Below are 20,648 nucleotides of genomic sequence, written 5' to 3' on the forward strand. Positions count from 1 at the left end.
GGTACACTGGTGATCTTATGGTTCATCTCACCAAACAAGGAAGTAAATCTTTACATCGCTTTGGAGAAAGTAAGACTATTGCACTTGATATTTCAAAAGCATTTCATAGGGTTTGCCATCAGGCTCTCTTATCGAAAATGCGTGTCTTCGGTTTTTATGAATCTCTCCTTCATTTTATTAGTTATTACCTTCAATCTGTCAATACAAAATAAATGCTTGTCGGCTCTGATCTCCAACACTCCTGCCTACAACTTCTAATCCAATACATTGTTTCGCTAACGATAATAATCTTAGTCTTAATCAGATTCACATCCCTCTTTAAATTCCGACCCTAACAGAATTGTACAATAGGGAATAAAAAACGCGTTGAGTTTAATGCTTCGAAAACCCAATGCTGTCTTGTATCGTTAAGGCGAGATATAACCCCCTTGAAATTATCAATAGGTGGCACTTACATTGAGGAGACTGAACGTCTCGACATTCTTGGTATGTGTATCACCAACCATCTTACGATCACATACGAGATGTTACAAAAAGTGTCGCAATATGTTTGGATTTTCTAGGGCGATGCAAGAAATTTGTCTTCCCGTCAGGTCTCTAGAAGACTCAAATACGTCTAAAGCTTGAGTAGAACACCCATATCAGGGCTGGTTCTCCTACAACTTACTTAAGCATCTTGGGCAGTATTGAACGTAGAGCATTTAGATTTAATGGTAATAATACTATCATAGGATCATTTACGTCGTTTGAATTTATCGAAAAGTTTCTCACCCTCTTTTACCGTTATTTTAAAGGTTTATTTATAGAGAAATAATAATAACAATGTTCATCAATATACCCTCAAGCCCAACTTCGTCGTACAGAGAGATTCGTTCTTTAGCCGTACTACGCGAATGTGGAATGCCTTACACCATTTTGTCTTTCCCAGCCATTGCAAATATTCTGGAATTTAAAACCAATGTGCATCGACATCTTCTTTTAACCCCCCTCTCCCTTTCCTAGTGCTCACACTGCGTCTTTACATAATAAGGGTAGTATTATCCTCTTGAGTGTGCGCTTATTATAAAAAAAGCTAGATATTAAGGTGCAAAGAAAGCGAAAATCGAAAAATTGTTCGTTTTCGATAGAGTGTTTGTTACTATTTACAAGTAACATTTCTGATTATTGTATTACGATGAAATTAAGCAGAGTGCAACTCAAAGTAATCACAGATATTTCAAGGTTGAAGATTGGCTGAAATTTAATGGGTTCCCTGCGAAGTTTTCTGTTCCTTTGTTATCCCTCCACAATTTATTGAATTCCAAAAACTTATCAGGAAACCCACAAAATTGTAGCCAGTAATAATTTGATTGAAAACATTTGTCATTATTATGAGTTGACTCCATATCACACTGCTTAAAATAAATTTGATGCTTAACAACTTTCGTTCCTATTGTGCCAGCTAATTTATTTTTATTTGTTTCTAACATACAAATTGTTGCCCCTTTTTTTTTACATTTTTATGAAGTCAAAGTCAAAAACTTCCAGCTCTTGTGACCCAAATCCCACAAAATCATAAGAAAATGTTATCATATTCGGAACATTGTGCTGGTGACTAAACATTAAAATTTTGTAAACTTATGCACTACATTTAAAATATAACGAGTGAAGAAAAACATAAGAATAAATAATAAATATAAAAAAAATGTTTTATAATCATATTACTCATTATCCTTTTTTTAAAATAGAAAATTGTAAAAATTTATGTTGGTTATAAATTATTTTTTATAACCACAATTTATAAGGCTAGCCCATAGACATTTTTTTTTAATTTTTGAAGGATTGAAAATAAATATAGTACACTCTATTACATTTATTGATTTAAAATAAATTAGCTGTAGTAGTAGAAATGTCAAGTTATTTTGATTATTTTCTAAAAAATAATGTAATTGCAAAACAACGTTTAACGGGTCAGCTAGTAATATATAAAACAATTAAGTGTCCAAAACTGAAGTGAAATAAAACTCATAAAGTATATACCTATTTTTTGAATTTGTGATTTTAAACTTGGGAGAAATAACTTTAAGATCTGTCTTTTGAGATGGTTAAAATCAATTTTTAATGGAAAAGTATCGTCAGTTTCCTTTTTTAGAAAATAGACAAATGTTTTTAAGAAAGTAGTGGACTTTTAAAACACAATGAGACATTGTTCTTTTATTTATTTGTAGAAATAGTTTCACTTGAAATGAACGACAACAGCTTTAATACGTTGTGGCCCTCGACCTATAGTAGCACGGTCAGTTCCTATTGATATTTTTGACACTGCTTCCGTTAACTCCGCCTTAAAAATTTAAAAAGTCCTGTGAGAAGTCTTTTAGGTACGCTCTCCAATACCGACCACAAAAAATCACCACAATGATGAATATATGGACTTCCTGAGAGCAAATCATAAGCTTCTCTAAAAGCTTCCCTAATGTACTTTTGTATTGTCTTAGAACAATCAATCTATCTATCTATTAGAATTAACAAATGATCGGTAGAGCATCAAAAGCCCTTAATGTGAAGTTTTTCATTAATCAAGATTTAAATAAGTTAAAGATTTTATATCATACGGATTTTTTGAGCAACAAGGTCTTGAACTTTTCTAACAAAATTAATAGCACAATTTTAAGAAAAAAGAATTGACAATTTTTTTTTTTTTTAAATAAAACCTTAAATAAACATAACTAAGTCTTGGTAACAAATGATTTTGACTCAAACATCTTTTTAAAAACTAAAAATATTAGCTTCAAAATAATTTCATCTTATAGAAAATATTGTTTTTAACATATAGTAAAATGTTTATAAAAATCCAAACAACAAATTTTTTCCTAAAAATTAAAGTCAACAATAAATAGTACGCAATATTGGTAAAAATTGATGTTCGATTAGAAATCTCGTTGACAAGAACATATTTTGAAGTCCATTTATTTCGTCATAAATTCTTTGGAAAGTATTAGCAGAACAAAAAAATATACTGACTTTAAATTATTTATCTCACACAAAATATTGTTTTTAACATGTTGTTAAAGTTCTAGGCAATACAAATTGACAGGTGTCAGTGTGGGTCGCATTCAAGTCTCATTTTATTTATTAGTTTTGCTTCTTATCATAAATACAAATTGTTGACAAATTAAGGATGGGGTGCAGGGTAGGATTTTAACAGAGATTGGGCAACAGACATCCATAATATTATATTTTTGAAAATCGTAAAATCAAATTGTTATAGAAATATTGGATATTCTCTCACCTCTCAATTTAAAGGTATTCAAATTAACACTTAATACAATTAATCACAGATTCTTTAAATGTATCCGCCTAAGTGACACTACAAATTTTCTTTTTTATTGAATTTTATTAGTGCTCAGGAAGTTTTTAAGCCGTTTATAGATGCAGGGCAGACTATTACAACACTTTTTTCCAATTGATTACAAAGTATTTTGAATAAGTTTAAACAATTTATTGCACAAACCTTAAATTAAAGAAATAAAAATAATTTGATATGAACACCGAGTGTATGAAAATAATAAAAATATTGTAAGTATGAAGGTAAGCGCCGTTTTGAAATTCCAAACTGGTTCAATCGTCACGTCGGTGAACCCGCTTATCATGTAATTTGTTCTTCATTTAATTACCGACGCATGATCGCTTAGGAAGAATTCAATATTAGATTCTTTGTATAGCTTTATTTTAAACAGTTCCAATGTATATTTCAATTTGTTACCAAAACCATGAACGAAAAATACAAATTGAATAGCCTACAATTAAAAACAAAGCAAAATAGCTGTGGGTATCGGCTTCGACTAGGTTCCTCAGTTTTTGAGCCAAGTCAAGGTGTTATTTTTTTATCAAGAGGTTATCGGCAAGCACCGTGCGTCGGCGGGAACGCGACGGCCGGCGGCGGTGGCGGTGGCGGCGGCGTTAGCGACAAATTTTCATGTGAATTAAATGTATCGGGTTAAGAACATGTAAGGTCATAAGCGGCAACCAGAAACAAGCACTAAGATAAAAAAAGAAAACGTCAGCATTGTTTTGAAAATGCGAATAGCGACTTTTGAGTCGAATTCAATTGTTTATAGATCCGCAACTCCGTGAATTACAACTACTTATATTGTCAGCTTTATAAATATTCGAATGTAAGGAATTCGGTGGCACCATCTTTATTATTAAATACTTCAAATTGTTGTGTAGTAGACCAGGATTTCATATGAAGAAAAAAATAAATATTCTTCATTAAAGTGTGTATATGCACATGTCTCTTGTGTTTCCATGAGAGGACTTACATTTAAAAAATTCCTGAAATTTTCAAATATATTTTCTCGACTTGTAGTAATTTCTAAAGATAAATCGAGTTTTCCTCTTTATACCTGCTGTGCACTGGACTGTCTGGTTGGTAAGTGACGACCTTCGGTCCATTGATAGATTATAATTAAATCACCACCATTGTTGCAGACTGGATTGGCCTTCCCAGTTGTCGGTTATAATCCTTCCAGAAATCTTGCTCTAGGTACATGAGTGTTGTCATTTCATTTGATAGCGATTTTATGCTATTAAAATTTGCAGTAGTAACATAAATATAATTTCGTTACGATTATGCATAAAGTCACGTACAACTGGGAGAGAAAATCGCCTCCGTCGCTGCCGCCACCGTTGACGTTGTCATTCGGGTCGCCTCCTTTATCTCCTTTGACACCCATCATCCAGCAGCACAAGATGTCATCTGTAGAACGCACCAGAAGGCTTAGCACTTTGTTGCGGCTTCCACAAAGTACTTTAACTTCGGCAGTGAGTAATTTTAGACTTAAGAGTAATTAGTTTGCTACTGAAGAATTCAAAAATATAACGTGTTGGCCCTGAGAGTGTTATAACTACATTTTTGTAGTTTTTAAATATTTAAAACTTGAAATTTCTTAACGTTTTTTCTGGCTGTAATGCAATTTTAAAAATATTTCTAAGAAAATGGAGGTGAGTGAGTGCGGGAGTACGGGAAAGGACATTTACATTTTAAATATTTTATGGTTTTATGAAAAGTGAAGGTACTGTGAAAAATAAAAAAAAAAGTATATATTTGTACTGTTCCTGTAGTAAGACTAATCCAGGAAAATTAAGTTACAAATTTACTTCAAAAAATATTGACACAGCCGAATGTTAAAACTTCCTTAACACTACTTAAACACTTAATCTCAGTTTCGATTGAAGCAAAACAAAAATGGAAAGGTGAAAGTGAATCAAGTGCACTATTTTTCGAACTATCCGAAAAGTATAGTTGTAGCGGCTTACTAATTTAAGCTCACGTCATTTTAAACATAACAGATCATTTATAATACTTTTTGGTAAAATTGATAGATTTAAAGAAAGAGATTCAAAAATGTTGGTGTATACTGCATTTAGTCAAAAAATTTAATAGAATCATATTTCTTGTGTGGGGATTTTTTTTGAGTTAATGTTTAAAAAAACTATATTTTACTCGAAAACAAAGTTTAAAAGTGGTACCGCTATCTTAAAACTTATTGTTTTTAATAACTCCAAAGAAGTAAGAAAGAAAATGAAACATATTTAAAAGGTTGTTCTGTGTACCACAAAGAAGGTTATGAGCATTATCCTTCACAAAATTCAACCTTTCCCCTTCTCTTGACGAAAAAATAAAGTTTAGACCAATTTAACTTAAGAAATAAGTACCGTACTTGACATAAATATTTTCTTGGGAATTATAAATCAAAGAGCAACAACATTTCTTTTTTCAAAATGGCACCGTTTCCCTGTCGTTACAATTAGGTTTCTAATAGAAGACAATTTTCCAGACGTAACACAACACAACAAATCGCCACTCAAAAAGATGAATTGATTGAATTGTTGGACTATATCCCAATACTTAGGACAGTTTTTACCCCAATATATCATTAAACGTCCACTCTTCTGTTTTTTTTCGAAGTGAATATTTAGTTCTCCAAAAATATATACAAATAAATATTCTTAGAAAAAAAGGAGTTATATAATAGAAGAACACTAAGTCTACAACTAATAACTTGAGTGCTTTTTTATGTATAGTTTATGATTGTAATGTACCTATAATTACAAAGAATCAAGACCGTAGCCAGAGAAATATTTCATAAGGACATCGATTTATATTATAAGAAAATGTTTTTTTGTCATATCTTCTAAATGAATAAATTAAAGATAACATTTTTCCGGCTCAAGTTGGAAAAAGAATCTGTTTTTCTAAACCAGAAATATAAAAAATTGTTCCATACAGAAATCGGTCCAGAAAATCAAGTAATTAAAAAAAATGAAATAAGGACGTTTAAATAGAGATTTAAAACTTTTCAATTACCCAACTTCAAACCTTTCCTAAATCCCCTAGAGTATCCAATTCTTACCGTTTTTACGCCGTAATGCATAATTTTCTATTTAGAATTTTTCACGTATCAAGTTTACTCAACAAGTTTATAACGGTATTTTTGTATACAATAATTTGTGATCGCTAATATAAACAAGTTTTAAACAATTAACCTGGCGTTTAATTTCTTTCGCTGTTCTCATAGATGACAAAAAAAATAATTAGAAAAAACAAATCCAGAAGATAAGAAATGTTTCCAGAAAAATGTATCTGGTCCTTTTTCGTAGCAAAAAAATCATAATTTTATGAGTAGAATTTTTCGATAGCCATACAAGTTTTTTTCGTTAACATTATTTCGTATCCGTCCATTCAGTATTAGATCGGATACACGAAAGTAAGAGTGAAAACCAAAACAGGATAATAACATTTAACCAAAAGTTATTGGGGTCTTGCCGTTTAGGAACAATTTTTAAATAAAACTGATAACTTCCCATCCCGCTTTTCAATTTGTCTTTCTTAAATTTTAACAAAATATTCATAACAATAATTTGTTAGATATAAATAATCTGAAGACAATATTTTTTTTGTTCTCTTATTACTAGATTTAAAAACCATTTCTTATAAGATGTTTTGTAGGATTTCGTGTTTCTTTTCTAAAATAGTTTGATTTCAAAAATTATTTTTGCTATCGATATTTGCAGTCGAAAACCAAATTTTACCATTTTAACTAGCATTTCTAGAAAGTTTTCATTTCTTATATTGAATTTTCCAAAGAAAATTTAGAACAGAATGAAATTATTTTCAAGACAATACCTTCATTTATTCAAGAGATATTGAGAAACGAACATCAATTTTTAAAAATTTTGCGTGTTTTTTTTGTACATATGAACTAGTTTCTGTTGTAGTACAAATTTTACTGAATGCCAAAAACTGTATTTTCTAGAGAAGAAATTAGTTTGAAGCCAATATTTTGAGTTTTTGAAAAGATATTTGAGTCGAAAATCAATTTTAGTAATGTTTTTTTTAGTTTTGTATTTTTTGTAAAAAACTGTCAATTTGATTTTTCGCAAACGTTATTCGTTCGTGAAAAAATTTGTGTTAGCCAAAATGTTACTTTTTTTGAAATTGCTATATGGTGAACCACCCAACTACACTTTTTCTCTTTCTGCATCTTTCTGTGCAATTTTCTGTATAAAAAAATTTATTTGAAGTCTATGTCCCTACTGGTTCTGGAGCTATGAACGACAAAAGTTTCCCTAACGTAAGGGCTTACGGAAGTACGAACGAACGTGCAGAAACGCACAGACATCTCTAAATAAATATTTATTTAGATTCCAGGGACCTTCAAACGTCAAGAAATGGCAATTTTTTTAATTTGAAATTGGACCGAATGCTATGGGAAGTTAACAATGAATCAATTCCTACATTGAACCATTCCTAGGTCTTCTTGCACAAGAAAAAAAAACTAGAAAACTGCAAAGAGTCAATTGAAACTCGCTGCAATATTTAGCAAATTTACCCCACGAAAACTTTGAAATACGTTTCTTCTTAATGCTTAGAAAATGTTGACTATTGGAAGCTATTAAATTCTGACTTAATCTCATTTATATAAAATTAATGACTTCATTTAAAACAGTACCACCGTATATGAAAACCCTTAAAAAACTTTTTAAAGCTTAACCGGTAACCCTTCCAGGGTGGACTCAAAGAAAATGTAAGTTGTTTTTTTATGTAAAGAAAACTGCCCCATTAATATTGACAAAATTGTGTCAAAATTTTTTTCTAAAAATTGTATCTCAATATTACAAATGATGACCTTCAAAATCATGCTGGAGTATTTTGATTTTTCAAAGTTAAAATTTCCATCTACCAAGGATTTCTTAAGAAGCAAAAATCGCAAATGAGTAATTTACAACAATTCCAACACAAAACTCATTCCGTTTTCTCAACAAAAAAAAATTATGTTAGTGGGAAAATTATTTTAGATTCCTTCCCGTTCTCTATTGTATTTTTTTTTTTCTTACTTTCTCTCAATATGTTAATTCCCGGATAAAGAGAAAATTCCAAAACGCTCTGAATTCCTTTTTTTGTAATTTTCTGCCTGTGTCTCCTGTTTCCTGTAGCCTTTGCTGCAACCAGTTCGTGTCTGATCCCCAAATTGAGTATAGCTATTTTCTTCAAAAAAAGAGCGAGTATGCGTATTTGATATAAAACATCATCATCATTGTTGTAGCAGTCAATCTTTTTGGGCTGAAAAACCACTACAACCATCTAGCAGAAGGAAGGAAAACTCCAAAAAAGACAACTACGACAACAACGACGTTTTTGGATGTGAAATTTTCCTAATCAAGAAACTTTTAACCTTTATACTCAAGGAGTGAACCTAACAACCAGTCGCATGAAGACTTTTGCTTGTTTACATCGCCGCGGCTCCCTTTAAAACCATTCGCGTGTATATTTATCCGCACATCAATCTACATCCTACTCTCATCAAAACAAAAACTAAATTTTTTTTTCCAAAAACTAAAAATCTAATTTCAATTTATTAATAAAAACAAAGGTGCTCATTTTTGTTGCTCAATTTTCCTATAAGTCAAATGAAAAATCGTAGATGATGTGAAAAAATTTGTGTCAATATTAAAAAGAAAAATGTATTAATTCCGAAAATTAATAAAGAAAAAACATGTACATATATCCACATTCAATCCAATCTAATGCGTATATGTAGATATGTGGATGGCTTAGAAACTAAATTCATGCTTTAAAGCTCATGATAAAAACAATTGGATATTGTTTAAACAAATCAAAAGAAAACATAACTACCCCGCCCAAAGGTCCATCTCTTTAGTTTTTAACAATATTTTAAATTCCTTAAATGCAACTGAAAGTCAAGTTTAATTAAAAGTAGGGATTTCATTCGAAAAGAGTGCTAATTTTTTAAAGGGTACACACTTCACAGGATTCCCAAGATTGACATTTGTCGGTATACTAGAAATAAAATTCTCAAAAAAAACGTATCTACATCATTCCGAAATTAAAATATTTAAAAAAAATACCATGAATTCATTTATGTAGGTACATTCCTGCCATGAAAAAAATAACAAAAAAAACTAACAAATTAAATTCCTGTACACTAAAGAGATTCCTTCATGCCTTGTTTTATGTGAAATAATTTTTAGTTTGAGATATTTGTGTGTGTAAGTGAATTTTGGCTGGCTTATTATGTTCCTCAAAACTGAAACCTCAATATCTCTAACAATATAGGATTTATAAGAGCAACCAATACATTTTTCATACCTACATAAACAAAAAACGGACAACAGAGTACCGAGGAAACAGGATTTAGACTCTCAATCTCCAAAACAACAACCACCCCCAACAGCAACTTCTCTTTTTTCGTGTAGTCGTATTCTCGTTGTCATCGTTATCCTTTTTGAGTAAACAATTTCTATGGAAAACTGAAAAAAAAACCCAAAATCAATTAAATATCAGTGCAGTGAACTTAAAAAAAATTCTCAAGCAGGAGCAACATAAAAAATGATTCACTTCAAAAAGACAAGATTAAGAAATTAGGAACTTTGGTCGCCGCGCGCCGCGTCTTGTAGAAGCCTTTGAGCAAAATTTCTATGAAATCAACAATTTTCAGAACACAAATAATTCAAATCAAGAAGCTATACATACCTAGTTTTGAAAAAAAGGATAATAAGAAATGTTTTAAACATGTGTTATGTGTATCCCTTTTTATTTTATTTGCTTGCAATACAATGTATGGAAAGGGTATACATTTTTCGTAGTGTAATTTATCTACATGTGTAGTTGGAATTGTATGTGCGCCTGTGTGTTATCACTCATTCATTAGCAAGCCCATTTCAAATGTAGTGTGATTGCCGCGCGCAGTTGAGGTGAGGTGAGGTGAGGTGAGGCCCGTGGCAAGGCGATATATACGGCAGCAATCAAGCATAAGTTCTAGCAAGAGCAACCCTTAGGTTATGTTGCCTTTTGCAGTGAAATATTTTCGTTTTGTTGTAAAAATAGAAAAGTCATAAGGGCAAATTTACCACCTGTGTGTGGCGTTGCGTTGCGTTAGTTGTCCAGTTTTGTAGGACAAAGTGCTCACATTTTTCCAAAGTTATGCTTTTGGCGGTTTTTAGTTGACAAGGGTTATTTTTTGTTCTTTATTTTAATGAGCTATTGAATGCAATAACTCGCACATAGGAATGGTTGATAGTTGAAGTCACAAGGCCCTGGTTCACAACGGACTGTTGCGCCACCTAATTTATTTATTTATTAACTTCCCATGGGAAGTTATATTAATAGGTCCGATTTGTAAAATTGTCTATAATTGAATGAAAACTGACTTGTTTTGCTAAAGCGTTTAATTCAAAGCTTTAAACATAAGTAATTCAACCATTTTTTTACGATTCAAGATTTGTAGATTGCCTTGCCCAAAAGAAAGTTCCAATAAGATATTCTTCTGTACGTCTTTTGATTAGATGATGAAGTAAAATTGTGCAAAAAAGTAAGAGTCCTGGCGTTCATTAACGTTATACCGAACTTAAATATCAATTTTGAAAAATTATTGGAAACTGACATCATAATTGTAATAGATTTTTCTTGGACTTTTTGTTTTTTTTTTCATATCTAATAAAGTGTATAATAAATTACTGTTATTGTTAGCTGTCAATCCCCAAATCCATTAATTAATAGATAAATGTATACCCAAACCAACTTAATTGCAAACGTTTTTGGTTTTTAAATTTTCAGAAACTGTCTTTATATATTGCTACGCACAATTTTTTTTAAACGATAATTAGTATAAGACACAACACAAATTTCCAACAACAAACAAAACCAAAGACTATAACAACTAACAATATTTTTGTTTAGACTTTTTTAAATACGTATATCAAACAATAAGTTTATTCTTCATACAATTAAAAACTATTCTACAACAAAAATCTGAGAATATTTCAATGATCAAGTTTTAATATTTATTCTTTATAAAAAAATACAAAAAGTGAACCGAACTTATTAATAAACAAAAAACTAAATAAAAACTCAAGAAAAAGACTGTTTCTTATTATAATTTTTGTATGAGATCATCAAAAATCAATCATAATCAACCAAAGCATCGATTACAAAAAAAAAACAACAATTTCAAATAAAAAACATCCAATAAAAAATATCGAATGATTTCATCACCAAAACCACATCATCAGCAGTTCATGACTGCTATGGGAAGGCAGCATTCACAGCCGCTGCCTTCAGAGAATTCGAATGATTTGAATAAGAGTTCTCAACAACAAAATGTGCCAACACAAATTCATTCCAGTCCTTGCAGTCCCATAGTGTCAACTCGTCTTCACCAAAACCACCATCAGCAACAACAGGTGCAGTCCGCTCAGAACAATAAAGTTCATTCGTTGGGTGCAGCAGGAAGTAGCTCGATAATGGCCAATTCGATTACACAGCAACAATTAAATATCCAACAACAATTGCAGCATCAACACCAGGCCCACTTGAATTTGCATCAGCACCATCAATCGAACATGAGTATCAATACAACTACGACCGATGGTGGTGCAGGTGCTGCTGGAATGATTTCAATGACAAGTGACCAGCAACTTAGTCAATTGTATAACAGCCAGCAGCATTCGGACTACATAATTTCTGATTACATGGAGAAAATTTCAACAAGGATCAGCCTCTTGGAAACGGAGTTAAAGTTTGCTTGGCGTGCCCTCGACCTGCTTTCGAGTGAATACGGAAAGATATATGTGCGGCTTGATAAATTAGAAGGTATATCTATGGAACAGCAGGTGGTGGTAACTAATTTGATGCAGCTCCACGGACATGCTCGTTTAAAGGGTTCCGAAACCTTATTTGCACCACCGCAACCACTACCGCAAGGTGGTGAATACGGTTCAGGACAGCAAGAGATCCTTCGCAATCCTTCGTCAACTAATGATTTCAACAATCTTCTAGAAGAACTTAAAAATGAGGCCCTAGAATCAACCGGCCACCTTGCTGCATTCAACAAAATACCTCTACCACCGAGAATCTCTGCACATGTTGGAAACCGATCAAAGTCACTTCACTCATCAACAAACGCTAGGTCACTGGACGCGCTCGGTTCTAAAGGCAACAGAACTACTCAGAGCTTCCAAGATATTCAGAATCGATTGCGACAGAAACTATACTCCGACTCAGATATAGAGCACTATGATACCCACCAAGATCAGGAGCTTTCAAAATCCAAGGTACAAATGCTTGGTGACCGAGAATTCAGAGCTGCTGTATCTTCCACTGTTGTTGGCAATGAAAATGAAGATATGTATGGTATGAAGGATATGGTAGATATGCTTCAAATGGGTGTTGTAGCAGTCGATGAAAGTGCAGATGAATCGACACCTTACAATCAATTGCGACAAGAGTATAATTTTTTTCGTAGCTCTGCCGAAGTAAACCGTGATAAATATAAGAGTAGACTCGAAAGGCTAAGTGACGAGGATTGCAATGACACCGATGAGTTTTTTCACCAACCAGCCTCTAAGATGTCAGAGGGTAGATTGATGACCGTGCCTATTGATGATTCGGGAGGAGGAGACGATAAGATAAGCGAAGAAATGAGCGAAGAGTTTTATAAAACTTTAAATCAAGCATATCGTGATGATTTTTTAGGGACACTGCAGAGCGATACATCTATACATTCAGGAGGTGTTCACTCACGTCCAATATCATCCCTGGGTATGATCTATGAAGATAACGAAGACTTAGTCCAAGAACCAACATCCGCTTCTACAACTTCAGTATCCTCTTCGACCATCATCAGTCAGTCAACAGCAGAAGAATCAATAATTGTTACCACCCATTCAGTCAGCATCTTACCCAAAACGTCTAGATCCACAGATCCAACAAAGAAGTCTTCGAGAAATAAAAAGCAACTTCACTCAGAAATGGATATGTTAAATAATTTTAAATCAGTATTGGCTGCTTCTAAAACAAATGCTGTTATAACTACAGTTAGCACAGCCACAACCATAACGACCTCAGATAAATGTTCATTTCCTCAGTATTCGTCGAGTCCCTACAACGACATGAGTTCATTTCTTCGGCACGAAATATTTGGAGAAATCACTAATTCCAACAGTGGCAGTATCACTAATCTAAGTTTGGAGCAGCAAAACGATTTAGTTTATGTTATAATCGGTGGTATAAACAAAATACAAGATTTGAGTATGTTGACACCCATGGAAATGTCAAAACTACGTAGGCTTATCAAACGAGAGAGTGCTTTCTTCGAGCAAATAAAAAAAGTGGATAAAAACCTTGTTGGCCTTTTACTGAATCCCATTAGCAAAACGGAGAAAGATCAGTTTGACGTCAGTGCTGATGGAAAGTTCAACGTTATAATGGAGAAGCTCAATCGAAACATCGAAACATTAAAAAAGCTCATCGGCCCATCAGATCTATCAAATTGCCCACATACGCCATCACAAGAAGAACAATTGTACGATGATTCTAGTGTGATTTTACGTGGCAATGCTGATGATGACGATGAATATAGCTACAGTGCTCAACTCATCCGGCACAACTCCAACTTGAATGAGCAGTTGAAATTGCTCGAAACCAAAGAGACTGAAATGCATCGAAGACAGAGGAGTACCAGTGAATCAGAACGGTACGGGTACTTCGGCACCGACAACTATATTGACATTGATATTGAAAATGAAAAGGAGATTTTTCGACATGGAGATATCATCGATCACAGGTCCAGCAGTAGCAATATTTACAATAATGACGAATATATAAAATCCCTAAAAAAGTCTCTTGAACGGCATAACTCAATGCTGTTTTTGTTGCATTTACAAAACCCTTGCTATGAGAGGAAGATTGACGACTTCTCTACACTTTGTGACGAAGATATGCTGTGCAATACGTCACAAAGTCCACCACCTCCAGCACCGACAAACGAAGAGCTTAAAGCCGATGAAGTTTTTTTTGACATCGACGAAGACACCAATAATATCATCATCGATGAAAGCCAGGAAATTTCTATAATGAATCCATTTCATTATGATATACTGCTGATGCATCAAAGTAAGAAGTCTATTGACGAGGCGACTGGAAAAGTAGAAATCGGTATAGAGGAAAAGGTTTTAGAAGAAGAAGAGATGACCTCGAGAAAGGAACTTTTGGGGCAAGTTCCTATAAACCAATCTGGTGGCAGTGGTTCATGTTATTTAAGACATCAACTTCAGCTCCAACAAACACAACAACAAAACATAGTAAAAAAAGGTAAACCTGATTCGGGGTTGAACTCGTTAAGTGGTTTCTCAGGAGGAAATTGGGAAAGATCACCCATCTTACCAATAGCTAGGCCCGTCACAACAGCCAAATCTAGCAATTCAAATATCAAGGATGATGCTAATCCATTTAATACAGCATTGGTGTCAAAATTTACACACACCAGATCAGTGACAATAGCTACAGCCTGCTCACAGATACCAACAATTTTAAGCACAACAACATCGCTCTCCTGTTCCGAGAGGAATGACTTCATGTTCTCCGAAGAGAACCTCAATTATATAAAGGAGCTTTCGAAGAACATGCCAATCTGCTCGGCGTATGAGAATAAATCGATGTTTGATGCACAGCGCGAACGTATATTAGGTAAGAATAGCGGTACTGTTGATGAAATGCTGGCTTGGGATGAACAGCAACATGCTAAGCATTCTTTGCGTGTTGCTGCTGCTATCGAAGCCTCTGCTTCATCAAATGCCTTGATTGGACCTATTGCACCACAAAATTTGGATTCTATGCAAAATTTCCCGGACTTGATTCGCAATCAGAACGAACAAAATTTTTATACTCAACCCGTTCGAGAGTCACCAGTAAGTGATCGTAAATCACCGATTGCTCCTAAGGACTCTATCCAAGCGCGCGATGTAAGAGCTGATTTAACAAGTGGACACTGTAAAAACATCTCGCAAACTTCACCGTTCTATGAGGAAACAGATATTGATGAAATCGAATCTGCTTCACAAAAGCACCGCAATCTGACTGATCGCCTGGTTTACTATCCATCATCGAATAGCTTGACTGACTACAATAGCAGCAACAACTTGGACTATATTGGGGGTCAGGGAGACTATGGTAATGGGGCAAGGCCACGCTACCGTTGCTTTTCTTCTCAGCCATCATCATCGCAGCTCAGTCGACATCTTGAACAGCTTGAATTGTTGCACCAGCAGCAACAACAAAAGAAACATTTAAATGACTTGCATCAGCAACAACAACCACAACAACGAAGCGCTTCACAACAATCTTACCTTCTCAATAGGCCCTCTGCCTATTTGAGTATTTCAACGAATGTTGGGGAAGATTTCCAACAGCAACCATCATCGTTTTATTCATATCACCATCCGCAACATATAAATCGCTTAAATCATCATCAGCAGCAGCAGCAACATATCGGAAAGCAAAAGCAAAAGAGTACTATGCAGCGTGAAAAACACATTGGAAAATTCCAAATGTGGGGCAAAATAAGCCATCTTTTTCCAGATCTGAGATTGAAGCGTATGGGAAAGCATAATCGTTCGCAATCTTTGGACATGGATGTTGAGCATGACGTTGGTTACTGTCCAATACCTATGTCAGGATATCAGCAGCCGAATTTCCCAGACAAACATACTCAAAACGTCCAAGGTTTGAATCTGATGAAGCGATTTTCAAAAGCTCATCCAATGACCAGACGTGCAACTCATACTGGTGCTCAAAAGCCATCATCAACGAACATGACTAGCTCCTCTAGAAAAAAGAAGCGCTCACTTTCATCAACTGTGAGCAATCTTATGCAAAAAGCCAAGACTTATCGTCGTTATAGCTTTGGAGCGGCACGTCCTGGTTCGAGTATGTCAGACCCTGGAGAGGAAATGCCTAATTTTACATCATCTGATAACGATGATAATACTATGAGTGAATCACGAAACTCTTTACAGAATGATTTGGACTTCTACGGAGGTACAGATGAATGCTCCGAATCTAGCCAACAGGATCGACAAATATCCTCGAATGAGGAGAGCAAACAGCAGCATTCGCCCCGTGGGTCACGAGGGGAAGATAGTATGAGACTCGACATCGTTGTTCAAAGGGTTCGTTCGGCTTCTATAGATTCATATCAGATACAGCCATCTGCATTGTCACCACCAACTCGTGAAGAGAAAGAAGATGCTTCATATGCTGTTGTGAATAAATCGCATAGAACAGAACCCTCAGCCAATCAAAATGGCGATGTGTTTTTCAAATCAATGTTCCCCACCGTTGGTGACGCTATAAAATGCCATCCACCAGAAAAGGAATGTGAGTTTGAGAATCAAGGTCAAGAATCAGAACAAAATCAGCATCTGCAGGATCCTATACCTCTTCCAGATATAAAGATTCAACCCGATGTAGAATATGTTAAAGAACACGACATTCAACACTCTGAAAGGCGATTGTCTTCATCGGGACCTCTGTTACAAAAGACTCATTCCATGTATGTTGAAGATGACGATGTGGATGAAGTTTGTAATTCGATGGGCTTCAGTCAGCCTCAAATTATGACCCCAGTTATGACCCAACCCACCACAACAACATATTTCAACGGTTCCACGGCGACGACATCATCAATGTCGATGTCCCGAGCTATGAAGTATGGCCAACGCTCGCAAGCTTCTTTAGATATTCCGTCAGGTAATCGAGATGATGATGATAACCGTAGCCAGCATTCCTATCGCACAGTGTCTTCCTCGAGGCGACAAAGCACTGAAGATAGCATTGACACTGATGACGAGTATTTCTGCTATGAGCTTCGTCAGCTGGAAGAGCTTGAAACGCAAGCTCAACTTGATGCTCAGATGAATCAGGAAGGTCTGCTTTCACAGATCGATCAGCTTGGGGCTGAACAGCTGGATAAAACAACTTTTACTATTCCATCACAGTCCAATTTACTATATCAACCAGATCCTCATGTCAAGCAGCAAATGACAAATGTGCTCGACGAACTAAAGTGTAATGTTAAAGTTTTGGGCGAAAGCTTCGAAGCAGAAACGGAAGAAGGAACGGATGACGCTGGTTCTTGTGAAGAACAGTTAAGGAATAAAGACAATGCTAATCAATTTGAAGACGATATAAACCAACCTATGCTGAATGGCAATCAGTCGCATTATCAGTTGCCACCTATTCGTGCACAGTACCATCATCACATCTTACCACAAACTCCACCAAGCTCAACTCATTTCCACCATCAGCGAATGCCATCCGCTGTAATCTACAATTCTAAGATGAATGTTTATGAAAAGTTTGCTAAAGTGACAGACGTTCATAGTGCCTGGCAAGACAACGATGATGCTGAGGAACAGCGAATGTTAAAAGAACTAAACATGGTAGAAGCAAATATGATGCCCGAACAGCAGCAAAAGCAGCAGCGTCAATTAAAGAAAGTAAAAAAAGTTAAGAAACGACAACGAAATGTCAGAAAGTTGCCGACCGATGCTGAAGATAGCGCTGATGATATTCCTTTTTCTTCCTCGTCTTCACCGTATTCATCGTGTGCGGAAGATCGTGGTGATCGCCGTGCTGAGTCCAGACATGGAGCGGCTTCTTCAAAGCGAGTCACAGCATCTACGTCGTTAAAACCTGAACCTCAAAAAATGTTTTCTGAATCTACACGTGTCGAAGAGCAAGAAACAATTGTGGATTTTGAAGACGAAAATACAAGTCGGTCATCTGGAGCAACATCAGGACCTGATACTCCTTCTGACATGAGTGACAACCAGGCTGATATCGACGACAAGCAGGATTATGGAGAAGATTCCAACATTTGTCAAAACTACAATAATTTGAAAGAGAATAAGCAACTGGTAGACCAAACCTTAATAACAGACGACTCTTTTCGAAAATCTGATGAAACTGTGCACAAAATTTTGAAAAAACCTGACGACATGGAGAAAAATTCTTCAGAGGAGATTGAGCAAGAACAGCAAGATACAATAAATTCCGCTACAATTGCATCAGCAACTGATACTTTTACAACAATCAACGGTCACATAGAGGAAACAATACCTAAAACACCTTATCAAGAAGAAGAAGAGGAGACTGATGTTGTTGGTAAAGTCAAAACATCAAATGGAGTTGCCATCAAGAGAACAATCATGAAAGCTAATAGTCAGGAGTCCAGTGCTAGTATGGAAGGTTCAGCAGCAGGTAATGGTTGTGCATTGGGCAGCAGTAAGTGGAAATTGTTAAAGACACTGAAAGAAAAGAAGCTCGAAGAGCGAAATAATCAGGATAAAATTAGAGAAGAGGAGCAGTCTAAGGATAAGGAAAAAGTAAGAACTGAGTGCTTATATCAGGTAACTTAATATAGTATCTTACTATTTCCTTTTTTGTTTTAATAAATCAACAAAAGATATAATTGCGAAAAACTGTCTAAGGCTATTCTAACAGAAAATACATGAGTAAGTAGAGGCTAATTTTCTTTAGTCTTTCAACTATCGCGGTTAGTGTGATTTTGTGAATTTTACATACAAATTAATTCAACATACATAATATAATCTTGAGTAGGTAAATAGGAATTGGTTTTCAGTCATAAATAAGAATTTGAAATAATTTAAATTATTTGAATACAAAAATGTTCATTTATTGGCATTGATTTAAATTAAGGGACATTTAAATTTTTTTACGTGTGATAGTGCTAAACTTGGCTCTAATTTTAAAACGCTTATAAAAGTTTATTTGAATTTAATCATTCCTGCTTTTGAATAATTTTATAAACCTTTATTCTGTTTGAAGAGGAACAAACTTATTACTATATACACATTTAAGAGAAATTAAAACACTTTGTATTTTAAAACACATTTAATTATTTTAACAATTTAATTTCTCAACGCAAAATAAACTTTCAGTGATATACTCAAAAATAGGAAGGATTAAATCAAAATTTTCGTACCTAAAAACTTAAGTGAAATCCTCAAAATATCACTTTTGTGAAATTACCGAAAAGCGGATTTCGTCGTGTTGATGATGTTCCATAATTTTCGGAAATATTGTAAATAGATATGCTTTTAGAATATTTTATAGAATTCAAATGCTGTTGGTTCATAGTTTTTTAAAAAATGATTGATGACGCATAGTGCTTAGTTATCCCTTATTTTTGATTTTCCAATATTTTTTAAAGTTGCTAAAGGTTGTTCCTGGTTTGTTTCGCATTGGTCCAATATTTTTTTGAAAGGAGCAAAAGAGGAGGGTTGTTTTAATCCCAGGAACCATTTTTGACCCACTACTTTAGTCGAAATTTGATCTTTTTAAAAGTTTTTCCAAATTTGTGTAAACAATGTTAATTATTTTGTTTAAGCAAAAAAGGCACGAGTACGAATACTTGACCCATAAAATTTGATACCGATTTTTTGTAAAATGTCAAAAAACAAGCATTGTACGATCCAAAACTTAAACTGAAAAAACCTCGCACTCACCCCATATCCTATAGCCTGGTAATAGAAAAGAAGTTTCAGTAATTTTAAATTTTCTTTTAGCTAAACAACTTAAAACCATTCAGTTTTCAGTGTTTGACAAAATAATAGGGCTATAAAATTATTTAAACTGGTTTGAAATTTAATTTGACAATCACGAAAAATATGGTTTTGAACTTAATAAATGTTTGTTTTTATTTTGAGTTTGGAACCAATTTTTTTCAAACTTTTGACATAAATAATTCAATTTTAAATTTAAATAAGTATTTTAAAGTAAATATTGTCATTGTTCTTTTTTTTCAAATTATTATTTATTTTGTTTTCTAAGATTGATCCTATCTACTAAATGATGGAAGATGGACCCCTCTTGCAGTAAAAAAGACTTGTTTTTTACGCCTCTACAAGAAACCGTTATTTAATCTTTGCGGTCAAGTTATCGTAGTAAAAGATTTGATCACAATATTGTTATTATAATATTGTTATAATTAATCTGAATTCAAATTTTCTTTCCTTACATAGGCCAAGCAATTAACTTAATTTTTCTCTAATAGTAACTTCTCAGGATAAGTTTATTGAAAGATATCTTAGTGTCAATCCAATTAAATAGATTGTCAAAAGACAATATCTCAACTAAATTTGTTTCTCTTGAGCATGCAAGACTCATGACTATCTCATAGCTAATTTAATAATAAAAAAAACTCTAGTGGAATGACCAGCTGTTTTCCTTCCCTCAAACAATTCAACCGTAATACCCATTCTTCTAAGAATTCTTATCAGTTAAC

At 34.1% G+C, this 20,648-nt stretch overlaps 1 protein-coding gene across 7 annotated transcripts in view; it reads left to right on the forward strand.

Moving 5' to 3' along the window:
• The window catches only part of LOC129953241 (serine-rich adhesin for platelets), a 90,025-nt gene that overhangs the window by 13,111 nt on the left and 56,266 nt on the right, over positions 1 to 20,648 (forward strand). For 2 of the 7 annotated variants that reach the window (XM_056066197.1, XM_056066198.1), the window contains exons 1-2: positions 8,742 to 8,915; positions 11,120 to 18,726. The exons of the other annotated variants lie outside the window; for them this stretch is intronic. In XM_056066197.1, the coding sequence (XP_055922172.1) occupies positions 11,545 to 18,726 (7,182 nt within the window). In that variant the 5' untranslated portion in view covers positions 8,742 to 8,915; positions 11,120 to 11,544. Of the gene's footprint in view, positions 1 to 8,741; positions 8,916 to 11,119; positions 18,727 to 20,648 lie in introns of those variants that run through there. 7 annotated transcript variants of the gene reach the window in all.

The sequence above is a fragment of the Eupeodes corollae genome, chromosome X (assembly GCF_945859685.1).
Source record: "Eupeodes corollae chromosome X, idEupCoro1.1, whole genome shotgun sequence".
NCBI lineage: Eukaryota > Metazoa > Arthropoda > Insecta > Diptera > Syrphidae > Eupeodes > Eupeodes corollae.